This window comes from Erpetoichthys calabaricus, chromosome 17, assembly GCF_900747795.2.
Source record: "Erpetoichthys calabaricus chromosome 17, fErpCal1.3, whole genome shotgun sequence".
Lineage (NCBI taxonomy): Eukaryota > Metazoa > Chordata > Cladistia > Polypteriformes > Polypteridae > Erpetoichthys > Erpetoichthys calabaricus.
The window spans coordinates 29,212,427-29,228,352 of NC_041410.2; the positions used below are offsets into that span (position 1 = coordinate 29,212,427).

Genomic DNA, 15,926 nt, shown 5'->3' on the forward strand with positions numbered 1-15,926 from the left:
AGACTAACAAACTCTTGCCTGTCAGTTAGGTAGGACTTAAACACAGACACATAGACACCCAGCATGTTCTCCATTCAGGAGAGTTAGAATTAATAGTATTATTATTATTATTATTTTTCTAAATAATAATATTTTTTTAATATACAGTGCCGTAAATAATGTTTCGGACAAAGCTATTTCTCCTGGATTTACCCCTCTTCTCCACAGTTGAAAATTACAAATCAAACATTTCGGATGTGATTAAAGTGCACATTGCAGATTTTAATTCAAGGCTATTTGCTTACATTTCAATCACACCATGTAGAAATTCACATCACAGGTGTTTGCGATTACTCAGGTGTGTTTCATTGCTTCATTGGTGCAGGCATAAGATACCTAAGCTTGCTTCTACCTGCTGCTACCTTTGGAGTCTGTAAATGCCATTATTCAACATAAGGATGAGATCTGTGCCAATGAAAGTCAAAGAAGCCATTATGAGGCTGATGATAAAGAAGAATAAAACCATTTGAGACATTGGTAAAACCTTAAGAATACCTAAATCAACTGTCTAGAATATCATTAAGAAGAAGGAATGCACTGGTGAACTCTGTAATCACAAAGGGAACTGGTAGGTTAAGGAAAACATTGACTGCTGATGACAGAAGAATCTTCACTATGGTAAAGAAAAAAATCCCAAATGCCTGTCAAAAACAGTCTTCAGGAGGCAAATTTGTATGTATCAGAGACTGCTATCAACAGAAAAGTTTGTGAACAGAAATACAGTGGCCATGCTGTGAACCATTAGTTAGCCACAAAAACAGTATTGCCAGATTACAGTTTGTAAATTGGTGCTTTAAACCGCCTGCAGAATTCTGGAAAAAGTTCTCATGGACAGAAGAGACAAAGATGATCCTGTATCAGAGTGATGGCAAAACACAGTGTAGAGATTAAAAGGAACTGCCCAAGATCCAAAGCATACCATCTCATCTGTTAAACATCATGGTGGGGGTGTTATTGCTTCTATAGGTACTATCACACTTATCTTAATAGATGGTGTAACTGCTGACGGCACTTGCACAATGAATTCTAGGGTATATAGAAATATCTGATCAGCTCAAGTTCCAGTAAATGCCTCCAAATGCATTGGACAGAGCTACAACAAGTTAATGATCCAAACATACTGCTAAGGCAACACAGGACTTTTTCAAAGCTAAACAATGGAAAATTCTTGAATGGCCAACCCATTCAACTGATTTAAACCAACTGAGCATGTCTTCTGTGGGCCGAAGAGAAAAACGTAAGGGGGCACACCCTCAAAACAAGCTGGAGCTGAAGATGGCTGCATTAGTGGCTTGGCAGAGCATCACCAGAGAAGATAATCAGCACGTGCTGATGTCTATGACTCGCAGGCTTCAAGCAGTCATTGATGCAAGGGATATGCAGCAAAGTACTAATTATGACTGCTTTAATATACTTACCATTGCAATGTCTCAAACATTATGGTGCCCTGAAAAAGGGGGACTATGTATAAAAAATGTTGTCATTTCTGCATGGTGTGACCAAAATGTATGCAAATACCCTTAAATTAAAGTCCACAATGTGTACTTTAATCACATTTGAAGTTGTTTGATTTGTAATTTTAAACAATGGAGCAGAGGGGTAAAAACAAGGAAAAATGTGTCTTTGTCCCAAACATTATGAAGGGCATTATTTCACCCGAATAAGGGAACAGGTGTTGCATTTATTCTCTGAATGTAATTGACATGGTTGCAGGTGTCTGTCCAACCATCCATCCTTTTTCTAACTGGTTTATTTGTATCCATGGCTTGTCTACACATTACCAAAAAGAGCTAGCTACTCCTTATATTCATTCTAAAATAAAATTCATTTGTGTTTCAAAACTACCACGTTTGTCATACATTCATGTCTGTCAGTTTATAATAATTTAAAAATACGTGTGTGTGTGTATATATATATATATATATATATATATATATATATATATATATATATCCATTTTCCAACCCGCTGAATCCGAACACAGGGTCACGGGGGTCTGCTGGAGCCAAACCCAGCCAACACAGGGCACAAGGCAGGAACCAATCCCGGGCAGGGTGCCAACCCACCGCAGAGATATATATATATATATATATATATATATATATATATATAATGTGTGTGTGTGTGTGTGTATATATGTATATACTTTCAAAATATATATTTTTCAGCTTTATTATGATTTTATCTGCCTTTATAGGAAAGTAACAATATAAGATGTCATCTTAGATGTTTATTAAAGTTCAAATACCAACCATGATAAGACTCTCACCCCCCAACAAGTCTTGCACCCCAGCTTTATAGTATAAATCATTGGTTCTTAAACATATTTTTTGTCATCCATTGTGAGTGCAGGTTTCTTTTCCAGCTAATTTTGTAATCAAGTGTATTTCTGCATTCATTTGAATATCTAATTTACTTAATCTGCCTTTTTTGTCTCTGAATCTATAACTCTGTATTGAATTAAATATGTTTAAAGATGGATCAGTAGGCTTTAAGCAGTTCAGAATGGTTTAGATGTTTTATACTAGATTTTAATAAAATATATCAGAAGCAGACTAAATAATAGAAAATTAAAAACACACATCATCCAACAGCATAAACATCATACAGTTTAAAATCTGCATAATCCAAATTAAAATGTTGCATTTCACAATAAATAAGAAAACAAATATTGACCAAATAATAAAACAATTCTTATTTAATGACTGAGAATAACACACAAGTTTACATTCTAAGAACTTTTGGAAACTTGAAAAACTGTTCTTGTATGCACAGTGGATGGTGTAGATTGGGTATAAAAAGTATAATCAGGAAAGGTGCGTTTTAAAATCACAAAATTACACCTGATTAGAACAGATTGGCACAAAACATGTAACCAGAGGGATTTTCCAGCACAAAGCTGATGACTGCTTGTCTACTGAAACCATTGTGTCTGCTACATTATTTCAGGTTATTGTAGTATTAGGCAACCTAGAAGTCACATCTTTCCAGAGCTCCAGATTAATGGTAATATTCTTGTTATGTACAGGTAATTTTCTCATTTAGTGTGGATACCTGTTAACCTACCACATTGCAGAAAAAAACAGTTCACAAACATTAGTATTGGTTTAGACATATTGAAAATAAGAGAGTACTTGTTGAAGCCTAGCCTAAATTTTCCTTTGCGTTTCTGCAGTTGAACATGTTTCAAGTCTACAAACTCTGTCTGGTTTACTTTACCTACTTGAAACCATCTATAGAACAGTACAGTGTATACTAATATGTCTGCCTGGCACCGTTAACACTTGCTTCAATTTCTTGGTTTAGTTTTTTTGGTTTGAAGGTAAAGGAAGGCAACTCCTTAGTCTAAGTAAAAGGATAGGCCATTTCTTAATCAATGCATACTAATAAAAGCTGACAAATGCACCTAACGTCCTATAAATTGTTTTTGTTTATGGGTTTCCTTTGTGTTAATGTATCATTCCCAGCATATTTATTTATACAAAGTTTTATTAAGAATGACACTATCAGTATTTGTTTTATGTAATTTATGGGAAATTTATGTTGTCATTTCAAGTATGAAACATATGTATTATTGTTGGTTTTTACAGATGTGAAACCTGAGTCAGAAGAAGTCGATGGCTCCCAGCAAGCACAGACTCCTGTAACCACAAGTCCATCAGCTTCAAGTACAACATCGTTTATGAGTAGTTCCCTAGAAGACACAACCACAGCAACTACCCCAGTTACTGACACAGAAACTGTTCCAGCATCCGAGTCTCCTTGTGTCATGCCTCTTAGTTTACTCAGGTACATGTTTTAAAGTATAGCAAACACATATAAATGTTAACTCCTTTTGCTTCTTGTGTTTTAATTCTTTTCAAATGTATTTTTAGAAAAATATTCCATAAATAGTTATTTGAAATGCACATATCAGTTTATCTCTTAACTGTTTAAGTCCGTTAATTAAAAAAGAGGAAGGGTAAGCATCTTTTTTCATGGTTCATTTACTTGTTTTAGAATAAACAAGGCCCTGTAATTCTTAAAACTGCTGCAAGAGCTTTGTGTCACCTATATAATACATTAATGACCTTTAGCTACGCACTGGATGCGGAGATAGGAGAAATAACAATAACTCTACAAATAGGGCTAGACCAAATTGATCCCACCTCTAGTACTGCTTTATAAACAAAAGCCCATACCAATGCCATATTAGCATAGCAGTAAGCCCAAGCAAGGTACTGTGTACTGTACAGTTACAGCACAATAAAAACAGTTCAAGATTGCCCATTACAATGGTGTTGTGGATTTGTTGTATCTTAAGAGATACAGAGATGGGCAATAATAGGTAGGAGAGTTGATTTAGTTGTGTTGTTTCATGATGATGCACGTATATTATGAAACAGTGACAGTCATCTTCTCAAGGTCCCTTACAGGTTATTAACAGCCATAGGGCAATTGTTAATCTACATATTAAAGGTCTATGTCTGGAAGTTAGCATTTTGACGAGCCTGGTTGATTTATCATTAAAATGTTAATTTATTTCTAAAGAGACCAGATCCTAAATAAAAAGACTTAATTGTTTTGCTAGCTTTGAGAGTTACCTCACACTTGAAAATCAGTTTTGTGAGTGTGGACAGCATTAAAATTATCTTCCAGTAATCTCTTTCACTCTTTTCTTAATATATATACTTCAATTTTATTTATTCTGAATATTTCTGGTACCATGAATAAAAGAAGGAGTCCATAGTTGAAGAATGTGGAATCAATATGAACACAGTGATGCATAGAACATAACATTGTTGATTTTCTAGCAAGTGCTTCCCCAAACCAAAGCACTTCAATGCACAAGCTCCTCTTCATCTGCTAAATGAACTGGTGAAAAGTCAGGTGTATCGAATAATGTAAAAACTGAATAAATGTTTGATTTTTCCCTTCTTAGGCAAATGTTCTCTAGCTATCCAACAACCACTGTGTTACCAACACGTCGTGCACAGACCCCACCTGTTTCATCATTACCAACATCTCCATCAGATGAAATTGGACGAAGACAAAGCTTGACCTCTCCTGACTCGCAGCCTGCCAGACCAGCTAATCGCACAGGTAGGATTTTCACTTTAATTTTAGACCTTTCTTGTTTGCTTATACTGCCCATTAATGTTGAGAGCCAAGGATGGGGAAAGAAGAAGGCTAGTGGCAAAGTCTTCAGGGAGTGTATGGTTATTATAAACAAGTCACCAACAAAATATTTTTTTTCTCATTTTCATGTGAAACCTGGTCAGTATTTCTAATTTACAGGCAGTTTTTAAGTCAGTTCTTACAACATTAACAACAAACCTGAAAATATTAAACCACGGTGTAAAAGAGCTCTTTGTTTTACCTCACACTTTCTTTTTATATATCCAGAAAAAAAAAATCTTACCCGCACTGGTGCTTAAAAAGTTACCAAATACATCCATGTATTTGGTTGTGTTTTGTTTTACTTCCTTATTTACGTAAGAATTTTCACTTGCAAATAAAAAACATATCCTTACCATTAGTAAAACAGTACAAGGAATATACAATAAAGGTACTATGTTCACATCCCTTTTGTTGTCACAAACGTGTCTGATGCACAGAAGGTGCAAATCAATACTCGTTAGCTATCTTGGCTTGAAAAATGGACGTAATTGGCAAGTTTTAATGTTTTTCTTTCGTGGCCCATACCTTTCATTTTAAAGCGCCACAGCTGGGGAAAGTGCTTAACTTTACAACACAATTTCACATGGCAAATGCATATATACAGTGTTTGTGAAAAAATAACTTTTAAATACCTTAAATACCTTATTCCTTAATTGTTGAATAATCCACAGCCCTAGTCACAAACAGCATACAGTGCCTTCAAAAAATATTCAGACTCCAAACTATTTTTCACATAAATGAAAGTCACAGCCAGGGATTTTCATCAATTTGACTTGAAATCTTTGTTTAAATCAAACACATACACCATACTGCCCAACAATAAAAAAAGCAAAAAAAAAAAAAAACAGTAAACTTCTTTCCTAGATCGTTTGCCTTCATTTTTGTTTGCTTTGTTGAAAATTTCTTACTGCTCTCTTGTTGAAATTTAACAGTGGTATTTATCCTCATTGGTTAGTTGAGCATAGGAGAATATAAAAATTGAGAGAACTGATAAGTTAATAGACTGCCCCTAGGCATAGCCAGCCTTGTATTTCAAAAGGGTATAAATATTTTTTAAAGCTTTGTTTTCCTTATTGAAAAATTGTTGAAAAGTTTGACATATTGTTGAAAATAACTTTTACTTTAATGCCATATATAAGTATTTTGAGACCAGAATACATTTTTTTTTCAAGGCACTGTAAAGATGCTAAGGAAGGGTCTACTAAGTAGACAAAGATTTTTCTTTTATAATTGCATTTCACATAAAGTTACATCATGTGGGCGGCACGGTGGCGTAGTGGGTAGCGCTGCTGCCTCACAATTGGGAGACCTGGGGACCCGGGTTCACTTCCCGGGTCCTCCCTGCGTGGAGTTTGCATGTTCTCCCCGTGTCTGCGTGGGTTTCCTCCGGGCGCTCCGGTTTCCTCCCACAGTCCAAAGACATGCAGGTTAGGTGGATTGGTGATTCTAAATTGGCCCTAGTGTGTGCTTGGTGTGTGGGTGTGTTTGTGTGTGTCCTGCGGTGGGTTGGCACCCTGCCCGGGATTGGTTCCTGCCTTGTGCCCTGTGTTGGCTGGGATTGGCTCCAGCAGACCCCCGTGACCCTGTGTTCGGATTCAGAGGGTTGGAAAATGGATGGATGGATGGATAAAGTTACATCATATTCTAGGACTTAGCATTATTTTTCTGACTCGGAATCACAGAGAATGCACTGGAAATGTCATTGTTACACGAAGAGGAAGATCAGTATGCCCTAGCCAGAAGTTTAATTTTTTTCCTCCTGTTAAGTTTCCTCTTCACGCTACAATACTAGGAACCTGCACACCAATGAAAATATAAAGGAGTAGAATTAGCAGTCAATGATTTTTTTAGCTTGTACATGAAATTAAGCAGTAACTCTAAAATTATGTCTTAAACATAAGTAACAAAAGGCTTACATGAGAAAATGTATACATTTTCAAAATGTGAGTAGGTTTGTTTTACCAAAGTAAAAACGCAGACTACACATTTAATTTTTTCTGACTGTGGAACCAAAATTCAATTTTCTTTTGTCTCTATCCTAAAAAAAAAAACCCAAAAACCACAAAAAAATCAATGTGCTTTCAGATTCTCTGCATTTTATTCTGCCCAGTGCCTTAAAGGATAGTGCTTGGTATGTTTAAGATCAGACGAATTTAGAGTGGAATGCTGCTAAGCACATTGGAATTGGGTCATATTATTGCTTCTAATTATTGAGCTAATAGGCCATCCAGAGGGCAGCACCCTATTTATAACTATTTATCATAAACAGAATAGGACTTGTTCTGCCATGTGAAACCTTAGTTTGTGTATGGTTGGTGTTCAGCACCTGCATTTCCAAGGGAGCTTGGATGGGGGCAATATTTAAAAAAAAAAAAAAAAGTTAATTCATACTAGATGGACCCTTGCTTACATTTTATGATCAATACTATATTTCTAAAAATATTTTATGTTTAAATTGCTCTTTTTTTCCTTTCTTTGTTACCTTATTTTATTTATTTAAAGCATTGTCAGATCCAAGTAGCAGGCTGTCTACATCTCCTCCCCCACCTGCCATTGCTGTTCCATTGCTGGAAATGGGATTCTCTCTCCGTCAAATAACAAAAGCAATGGAAGCTACAGGTAAGTAATTAATGAGAGATCTGTTAATGTGTACCTAGCATGGGGAGAGTAAACAGATTTGCGTTGTTCAGAGCATAAAATTTTTAAGTTGCCTTGAAAATATATGAACCTTTTAAAGGAAGTACATTTTATTACAAGTTAGAAAAAGAGAACTATTCCTTGTAACTGATGCTTTACTGAGTATGTGTGTTTTTTGTGTTACCATTATTTCCTTCAAATGTGAAACTGTAATAATGTAATCTTGGAATTTATAGTGCCTTGTAAAAAGATGGTTTAATGATACCATTTCAAGAATCCAGCCTGTTATTAATTATGTTAATTTGCAGGACAATCTGAGATGTGTCTTTTATTGAAAAAAATTGGCTTTTCATTAAATGTTGAATAATTTGTGACCTTATTTTCCTAAATGTTTTTTGTCTGCTTGCCTTAATTTCCTGATCTGTGTAAGAATTACTGTATATTTTCAGTATGCAAATTTTTATTAATTTATAAATTTAGCCTTTATTAATGTGGCATACAAGTATATATTAACAAGACAAGGCACACTTTTTTTTCTGATTTTATATAGTGTGTGAAACTTGGAAACTAAAGTGTTCCTTCGGTTTTTTCCTCATTAACATCTTGATCAATGGTCTAATGCCTGCTAGGAATGCTTGCTTTGTAATGTTTATGAACTTTAAATCTGTTTTTTTTTTTTTTAAACCTTGGAAAATAACTGTTGTTTTGTTTTAGGGACTAGAGGAGAAGCAGATGCTCAGAACATCACAGTCCTAGCTATGTGGATGATAGAGCACCCAGGCACAGAGGAAGATGAAGGATCTCAGTTGAGTGGACCTACAGATCAATGCCCAGGAACATCTGCATCAGCAAATGGAGGCAAATCCTACTTAAACTCCTCTGGCGAAATACCTGCTGCGGATGCAACAGAAATGGAGGATGGATTTAGTGAAGGGTAAGATGATGGTAGATTGTCTGCATTTTCTTGGTTTAATCTTGTATTACCTTCATTTAGGGCAGCTGTGTGCAACCTGCGGCCGTACGGCCGCATGCGGCCGTGGGCAAGGACTTTGGCGGCCGTGGATGTGTATATTAAAGTGTACGTAATGGCGGCCGTGCAGGTGTAGGGTCTCTGGACTCCAGCGAGTAAGGGGTCTCAACGCCGCGGAATCTTTGTCGGCCGGGTCGGTATGGTGACGCCGAAAGCCGATTTGGACTCTGGGGTCTCTAGACTCCTGCAAGTGTAGAATCTCAAACACCGCAGAACCTTCCTTAGCCGGGTCGGTCTGTTGACCAAAATGTTGCCCTTTATATATTCATCGAGGCCTAGGGACTCTCGAGCTTACTCCGCATTTCCTGGGAGAAAATGGGTGAGATGGTGCAGCGTGGATAAACAAATGGAAGTAGCATTCGATGTAGCACTGCCATCTCCTAATGGTCTCCAGCGAGTCCCCTGACTTTGCAAATCTGTCTGCAAACATGCAAGAGCAAGGAAGCCATTAATGGCGATGTTTTCCAAACTTCCTGAAACAATTGCTGTAAAGGTTTTTTGTCCTATATGACGTTTCGTAGACATTTTTTTACATATGTAGACCAGTAAATTGAATATTGTCAGATATATCATACTCTGTTTTAATGTGTAATCTGTAAATTTTTACATAAATCATAAAACATTATTAAGTTTACTTGGACTTACTGGCGGCCGTTATTAAAGTAAAAAGTCTGTAGTGCGGCCGTTATTAAAGTAAAAAGTCTGTAGTGCGGCCGTCAATAGCGGAAAGGTTGCGCATGCCTGATTTAGGGGAACAGAAATTTAAGATTAAGAGGAAGGCATTCATACTAGTACAGTACTGTTTTAAGATTATGGGTATGGTGCAGGATAGAGATTAGTTACCAGCATAAAAACTATAACCAACTGGTGACAAGATTGTACTGCTGGGAGTGTTTATGTACAGTAAGTTTCTTGCCCTTTATCATCATTTGAATAAAGGTGGAAAAGGTAGCAGAGTACATTTCCAGGTTGCACAGTTTAGGAATCAAAATTTAGATTTTACATTTAGACCAGTTTGACCTTTCCTGTAACTTATTTCTTAATTTCTAAATTTTAGACCTGATGGAATTGAACATGGGGAAAGCTCATCTTCTAATGCAGGTACTGCTTCAAGAAGTCGATCTTTCACTAGAAAGCAGAGGTTTGATTTAGCAGCAAGGACTTTACTAGCACGAGCAGGTAAGTATATTTGAGGAAAAGACTTTTTATTAAGGGAATACTTAGATTTGTTTCCCCACTATCATTTCAGTATTTATTGAAATTCTTGCATTTAAGAGTTTAATTAAATAAATTTTACTTTCAATATGTCTGACAGTCAATTTTAAAACGAGTGTTGCTTTTCTTTTATCAATCCTGCAATTGTTTTGGATTGCCCATTAATTTTTTTGATGACAACAAAAATGTGGGTAAAATGGATTATTTTTTTCAGTGAGTACAATGCATGTTAAATGGCTTTTAAATGATAAATCCCAACTGCTAGACCCCTTGTGCTTTTTTGTGCAACCACATAAATGGGATCAGCTTTAGCAAATTAGTATGTTATGCCAACCCTCAAAGATGCCTGCTAAAGCACTTTTTTGTTTTATTAACTCAAAACCTGCAACACCATATTTCAGAGAAAAATGCATATTCATTTTGCTTGTTGTCTTTTTTTGCAGCTGGACTATATCGTTCTGTTCAGGCTCACCGAAATCAGAGTCGCAGAGAAGGAATATCACTTCAGCAAGAAACTGGAGATCTTTATGATTTTAGTTTGGATGAAGAGTTAGAGATTGACCTAGATGATGAAGCTATGGAAGCAATGTTTGGCCAGGAGCTGGCTAGTGACAGCGACATTCTGGGAATGTGTATCCCGGAGGTACTAGACTGGCCAACCTGGGTGTGTGTGACTGCAGCAGGGGCTGCTTTGCTTATTCTTTCCTCTGCTTTGCGGAAACTAACTTCCTTTCCTGCCTTTAAAGTAACTGTTAACTGAAATTCTTAAAGTAATGCATGTTGGTGTTGCCTTCAAATTTATTATGAACGCTTAGTCTGCCCATAGTCTGTAAGAAACTGGGCAGTTTGTAAAGTTTCATTATTCTTGTAAAAAAAGGTGCAAAAGGTGTATGATCCAAGTTATGTCACAACAGTGAGCGTAACACAGATTTACAACAGTTGCAATGGGGCACCGTGTGGACTTCTCCAGACCCAAAGTGAAGACTGGTTGCATAAATTTAGAGGTCGTAGTTAGTGAGGAGAAATCACAGTGACTTTGACCTTTATGAACTACTGAGACTGTGGGCAATGTGCTTTCTCGTGATGTGTTGGGAACTCTGTCCCTTTCATAAACATTTGAGCTCTGCTATTCATCTCCTTTTTATATTTGTATTTATCCCAGAGGACTAAGAAGTAACAAGATTGTATTTTTGATGTGGATATATTGAATAATAAGAGCTGGTTCCTTCTATTTATATTGTTCTGTTGATTAAGTGTAACATTAATCACAAATAACAACGTGGGCATATTAATGTTTGGCCGGTTGTTCGGAAACTACTACTTGTGTGTCACAGACTGTATTGTTGTGTTTCTTAGTCACTGGAAATATTGTCCCTCCTTACACTTTCAACAAGATGTCTTTCCAAACACACTATAGTTTAAAGACATCATAGTATTATGTCTAATGAAAGAGATAAGCACATCCTAAAAGCAAGTGGCTTTAAATCTGTGGGACCTAAGCTGACTCAGAATTTCAGGCTAAGTCTGTTAGAAAAGTTTCCCAGCTTTTGAAGTTTGCTATTGGAAAATGCAAAATAACATTTTTTATTATTGGTTGTGAAGTATAAAAATGTTGCAGAATGCTAGTTTCATTGATGTGCAGTTCTAGAATTTTATGGCTTGAATGTTACAACTTTGATAAAATGTATACCAACTAACAATACCTGGGTTTCTCTCGAGAGCTTTCAGAAATCTTATTAGAAAATAACTAGAGCAAAGCTAAGCATTTCAAATACAAGTTCCAAAACCATCAAATCCTGTATTTTTTAATATTTCAGCATGTTTGTGAATCCGAAGATAGGGATGAAGTTGTCATCTGTGAACTCTGTGAAACAAGTGTTGCTAGCTTCAATCAGCACATGAAGAAAAATCATCCAGGATGTGGTCGTAGTGCAAACCGTCAGGGTTACCGTAGCAATGGATCCTATGTTGATGGTTGGTTTGGAGGAGAATGTGGAAGTGGAAATCCTTACTATCTGCTATGTGGCAGCTGCAGAGAGAAATACCTTTCTTTAAAGAGCAAAATGAAGGTACCAGTTCTCGAGAGGTATGTAGAATGAACTGAAGTAACAAAAACTTTATTCATTAAGTTTGAAATAAGGAAAACTTTCTGTTACAAGTCTTCTGTCATTTATAAATCATATGCATGAGAGCAGACTTGATTTGAGCTTTGGGAATAGAGTCTCAGGTTATGCTAGCTTGGTCCAAGGCCTAAAGTACACTGTGATGAGAACGTCATCCAGGTGGGTTAAAGTATTATAACAATATTATGCCTAGAGGTCAGCTTTTTCTTTTAATAATGCATACAGTTATATGAAAAAGTTTGGAAACCCCTCTCAGCCTGCATAATAATTTACTCTCAACAAAAAAGATAACAGTTACCAGTCTTTCATTTCCTAGAAACATCTGAGTACTGGGGTGTTTTCAGAACAAAGATTTTTAGTGAAGCAGTATTTAGTTGTATGAAATTAAATCAAATATGAAAAACTGGCTGTGCAAAAATGTGGGTCCCCTTGTAATTTTGCTGATTTGATTGCATGTCACTGTTCAATGCTAATTACTTGCAACGCCAAATTGGTTGGATGAGCTCGTTAAGCCTTGAACTTCATAGACAGGTGTGTCCAATCATGAGAAAAGGTATTTAAGGTGGTCAGTTACAAGTTGCGCTTCCCTTTGACTCTCCTTTTGAAGAGTGACAGCATGGGATCCTCAAAGCAACTCTCAAAAGATCTGAAAACAAAGATTGTTCAGTATCATGGTTTAGGGGAAGGCTACAACAAGCTATCTCAGAGGTTTAAACTGTCAGTTTTCAACTGTAAGGAATGGAATCAGGAAATGGAAGGCCACAGGCACAGTTGCTGTTAAACCCAGCAGGTCTGGCAGTCCAAGAAAAATATAGGAGCGGCATATGTGCAGAATTGTGAGAATGGTTACAGACAACCCACAGATCACCTCCAAAGACCTGCAAGAACATCTTGCTGCAGATGGTGTAAAGTATCTATCTATCTGTACATCATTCTGCAATTCAGCGTAATTTGCACAAAGAACATCTGTATGGCAGGGTGATGAGAAAGAAGCCCTTTCTGCACTCACGCCACAAACAGAGTCTCTTGTTATGTCTAAGTTAGCATTTAGATAAGCCAGATTCATTTTGGAACAAAGTGCTTTGGACTGATGAGACAAAAATGGAGTTATTTGGTTATAGCAAAAAGTGCTTTGCATGGCGGCAGAAGAACACCGCATTCCAATAAAAACACCTGCTACCTAATGTCAAAATTGGTAGAGGTTCCATCATGCTGTGGGGCTGTGTGGCTATTTCAGGGTCTGGGGTCCTTGTTAAAGTTGAAGGTCAGATGAATTCAACCCAATATCAACAAATTCTTCAGGATAATGTTCAAGCATCAGTCACAAGGTTGAAGTTACGCAGGGGGTTGGATATTCCAACAAGATAATGACCCAAAACACAGTTCAAAATCTACAAAGGCATTCATGCAGAGGGAGAAGTACAATGTTCTGGAATGGCCGTCATAGTCTCTGACTTGAATATCATTGAAAATCTATGGGATGATTTGAAGCAGGCTGTCCATGCTTGGCAGCCATCAAATTTAACTGAACTGAAGAGATTTTGTATGTAAGAATGGTCAAAAATACCTCCATCCAGAATCCAGACACTCATCAAAGACTATAGGAGGCGTCTAGAGGCTGTTATATTTGCGCAAGGAGGCTCAACTAAGTATTGATGTAATATCTGTGTTGGGGTGCCCAAATTTATGCATCTGTCTAATTTTGTTATGCATACTGCGTATTTTCTGTTAATCCAATAAACTTAATGTCACTACTGAAATAATGCTGTTTCCATGAGGCATTTCATATATTAAAAGTAAGTTTCTACTTTGAAAGCTGAGCCAATGATAAACAAAAATCCTAAGAATTAAGAGGGGTTCCCAAACTTTTTCATATTACTGTATCTCTCTATTATCTCGGAAGACAATTTGACGTCCCGCGAGACAAGGCAGTGAGACAACATTTAAAACAAGTTCACGGACATCTAACCAAGCAGTTGTTGGAATGCTTTTGGCAGACAGACATCATGTGCTCCCAGCTCTTAAAACAACGACAAGCAGAGCACGCAGCTTGCCAGCAGCAGGGAGCCAGCAGATAATCCGACTGATTCTCCGTAGCGTGTGTTCCCTTTCACAACGTGAGCAGCAGAGACGCGGAGTGACAAAATGACAGCTGCTGTACAGGCTTTGAAATGATCGACCCAAATCATGACAAGCAGAAAACGGAACAAGCCAGCAGATGGATCCGACTGCAACTCCTTAGCGTGCGTTCAGCCCCCCTATACAACGTGAGCGGCAGAGACACGCAGTGCGACAAACAGAACACGCAGCTTGCCAGAAGCAGCAGCAGAAAGACAGCAGATGATCCGATGGCATCTCCTTAGTGTGTGTTCAGCCGTCTCCCCTTCACAACACAAGCGGTGATATACGTCATGCGAGAAAGGTTTAACCACTCCTGGGGCCAGAAATAAAGGACAAGTATTATTTTTACAAAAGTTTTAAAGTAAAAGTGAAAATAATGCATATGTAACAATTCCCATGAAAATAACAATCTCTTTAAATTGTATATCCGGTAAACCAAACCTGGGGGTGTGCGAGTAGGGGGCAGAGCCCCCTAGTTTCTAAAAATGATTTGTTGTATATAAAGTTTTTTTTTAAATTAGACAAATAAGGATTGCTGTTTACAAAACTTTGTAAAATAGCTAATAATTGTCATTTACTTTGTAGATCTGTAATTGACTGCACTCTTGTACTCATTTTTTAAAATTAATCTCATGGCTTTTTTTTTTTTTTTTTTTTTTTGCTTTTTTGTAGATACAAAGGACAGGCTCCTGATCTGTTAGGGAAGCAAGACAGTGTCTATGAAGGTAACTCGGTGGTTTACTAATTCTTTCATCTTTCTTTGAGATTAGACTGCATTTGAATAGATTGGAAACTACAGTTATTGTACCTCCATGAAGGCACCTGTAGTACACTTAAAGTGAGCATCTAATATATACCAATTGGCATTACCCAGTAGATTTAATAAAATAGGATCTGCTTCAAAATATTTTCTCTTAATCCTCAACACAAAAGATATTTTTATTTTTCTCTGCAGAAGACTGGGATATGTTGGATGTTGATGAGGATGAGAAACTAACAGGAGAGGAGGAGTTTGAATTGTTGGCTGGACCTCTTGGTTTAACTGAACGGCGAATTGTACCCGAAGCAGTGCAATTCCCAGACAGTGACCCACTTGGTGCTACAGTTGCCATGGTCACTGCAACCAATAGCATGGAAGAGACCCTTTTACAAATAGGTATCTATGCATTTCTATAACCAATATCAGTAATATTAAAATATTCTCTGTGTGCTTAAAATATCTAGTTGCATGAGACCTGTGCCTCTAGAAGCCACATTAAAGCCAGTGCAATAGGAAGCAGTGCTGCTCTTGAGAAAAGATTTTGGGATGCATAGTTCTTTAGGAAGAGAGGAGTGTTTAGGTAAAAATGGTTAAGCCCATAATTGCATAAGAAGTCTGGTTTCTGTTCTTGATTAACCTGCATTCCTTTTTTCAATACTTATGCTGAGAATCAAATTTTTGAATAAAATAGGTTTTGTGTTTTTGATGTTTTCTCTTACATTTCTAGCAACCTATGCAAAAGATTTATTAACTCTCCCGTTCAAGGCAGTAACCAACCATGCATTTGAAAATGGCCCATTACAGGGCTCATTTATATACATACACACACGTGCACTTCTAG

The 15,926-nt window shown here is 37.0% G+C and overlaps 1 protein-coding gene across 5 annotated transcripts in view; it reads left to right on the forward strand.

Annotated features, from left to right (window-relative positions):
- herc1 (HECT and RLD domain containing E3 ubiquitin protein ligase family member 1) overlaps positions 1–15,926 on the forward strand; it is a 161,074-nt gene that overhangs the window by 111,807 nt on the left and 33,341 nt on the right. For 4 of the 5 annotated variants that reach the window (XM_051920605.1, XM_051920606.1, XM_051920609.1 and 1 more), the window contains exons 39-47: positions 3,630–3,828; positions 4,961–5,121; positions 7,702–7,818; positions 8,551–8,770; positions 9,924–10,045; positions 10,525–10,745; positions 11,899–12,167; positions 14,998–15,050; positions 15,281–15,481. In XM_051920605.1, coding sequence (XP_051776565.1) covers positions 3,630–3,828; positions 4,961–5,121; positions 7,702–7,818; positions 8,551–8,770; positions 9,924–10,045; positions 10,525–10,745; positions 11,899–12,167; positions 14,998–15,050; positions 15,281–15,481 — 1,563 coding nt within the window. The remainder of the gene's footprint in view (positions 1–3,629; positions 3,829–4,960; positions 5,122–7,701; positions 7,819–8,550; positions 8,771–9,923; positions 10,046–10,524; positions 10,746–11,898; positions 12,168–14,997; positions 15,051–15,280; positions 15,482–15,926) is intronic. The other variant, XM_051920607.1, reaches the window with a different exon arrangement.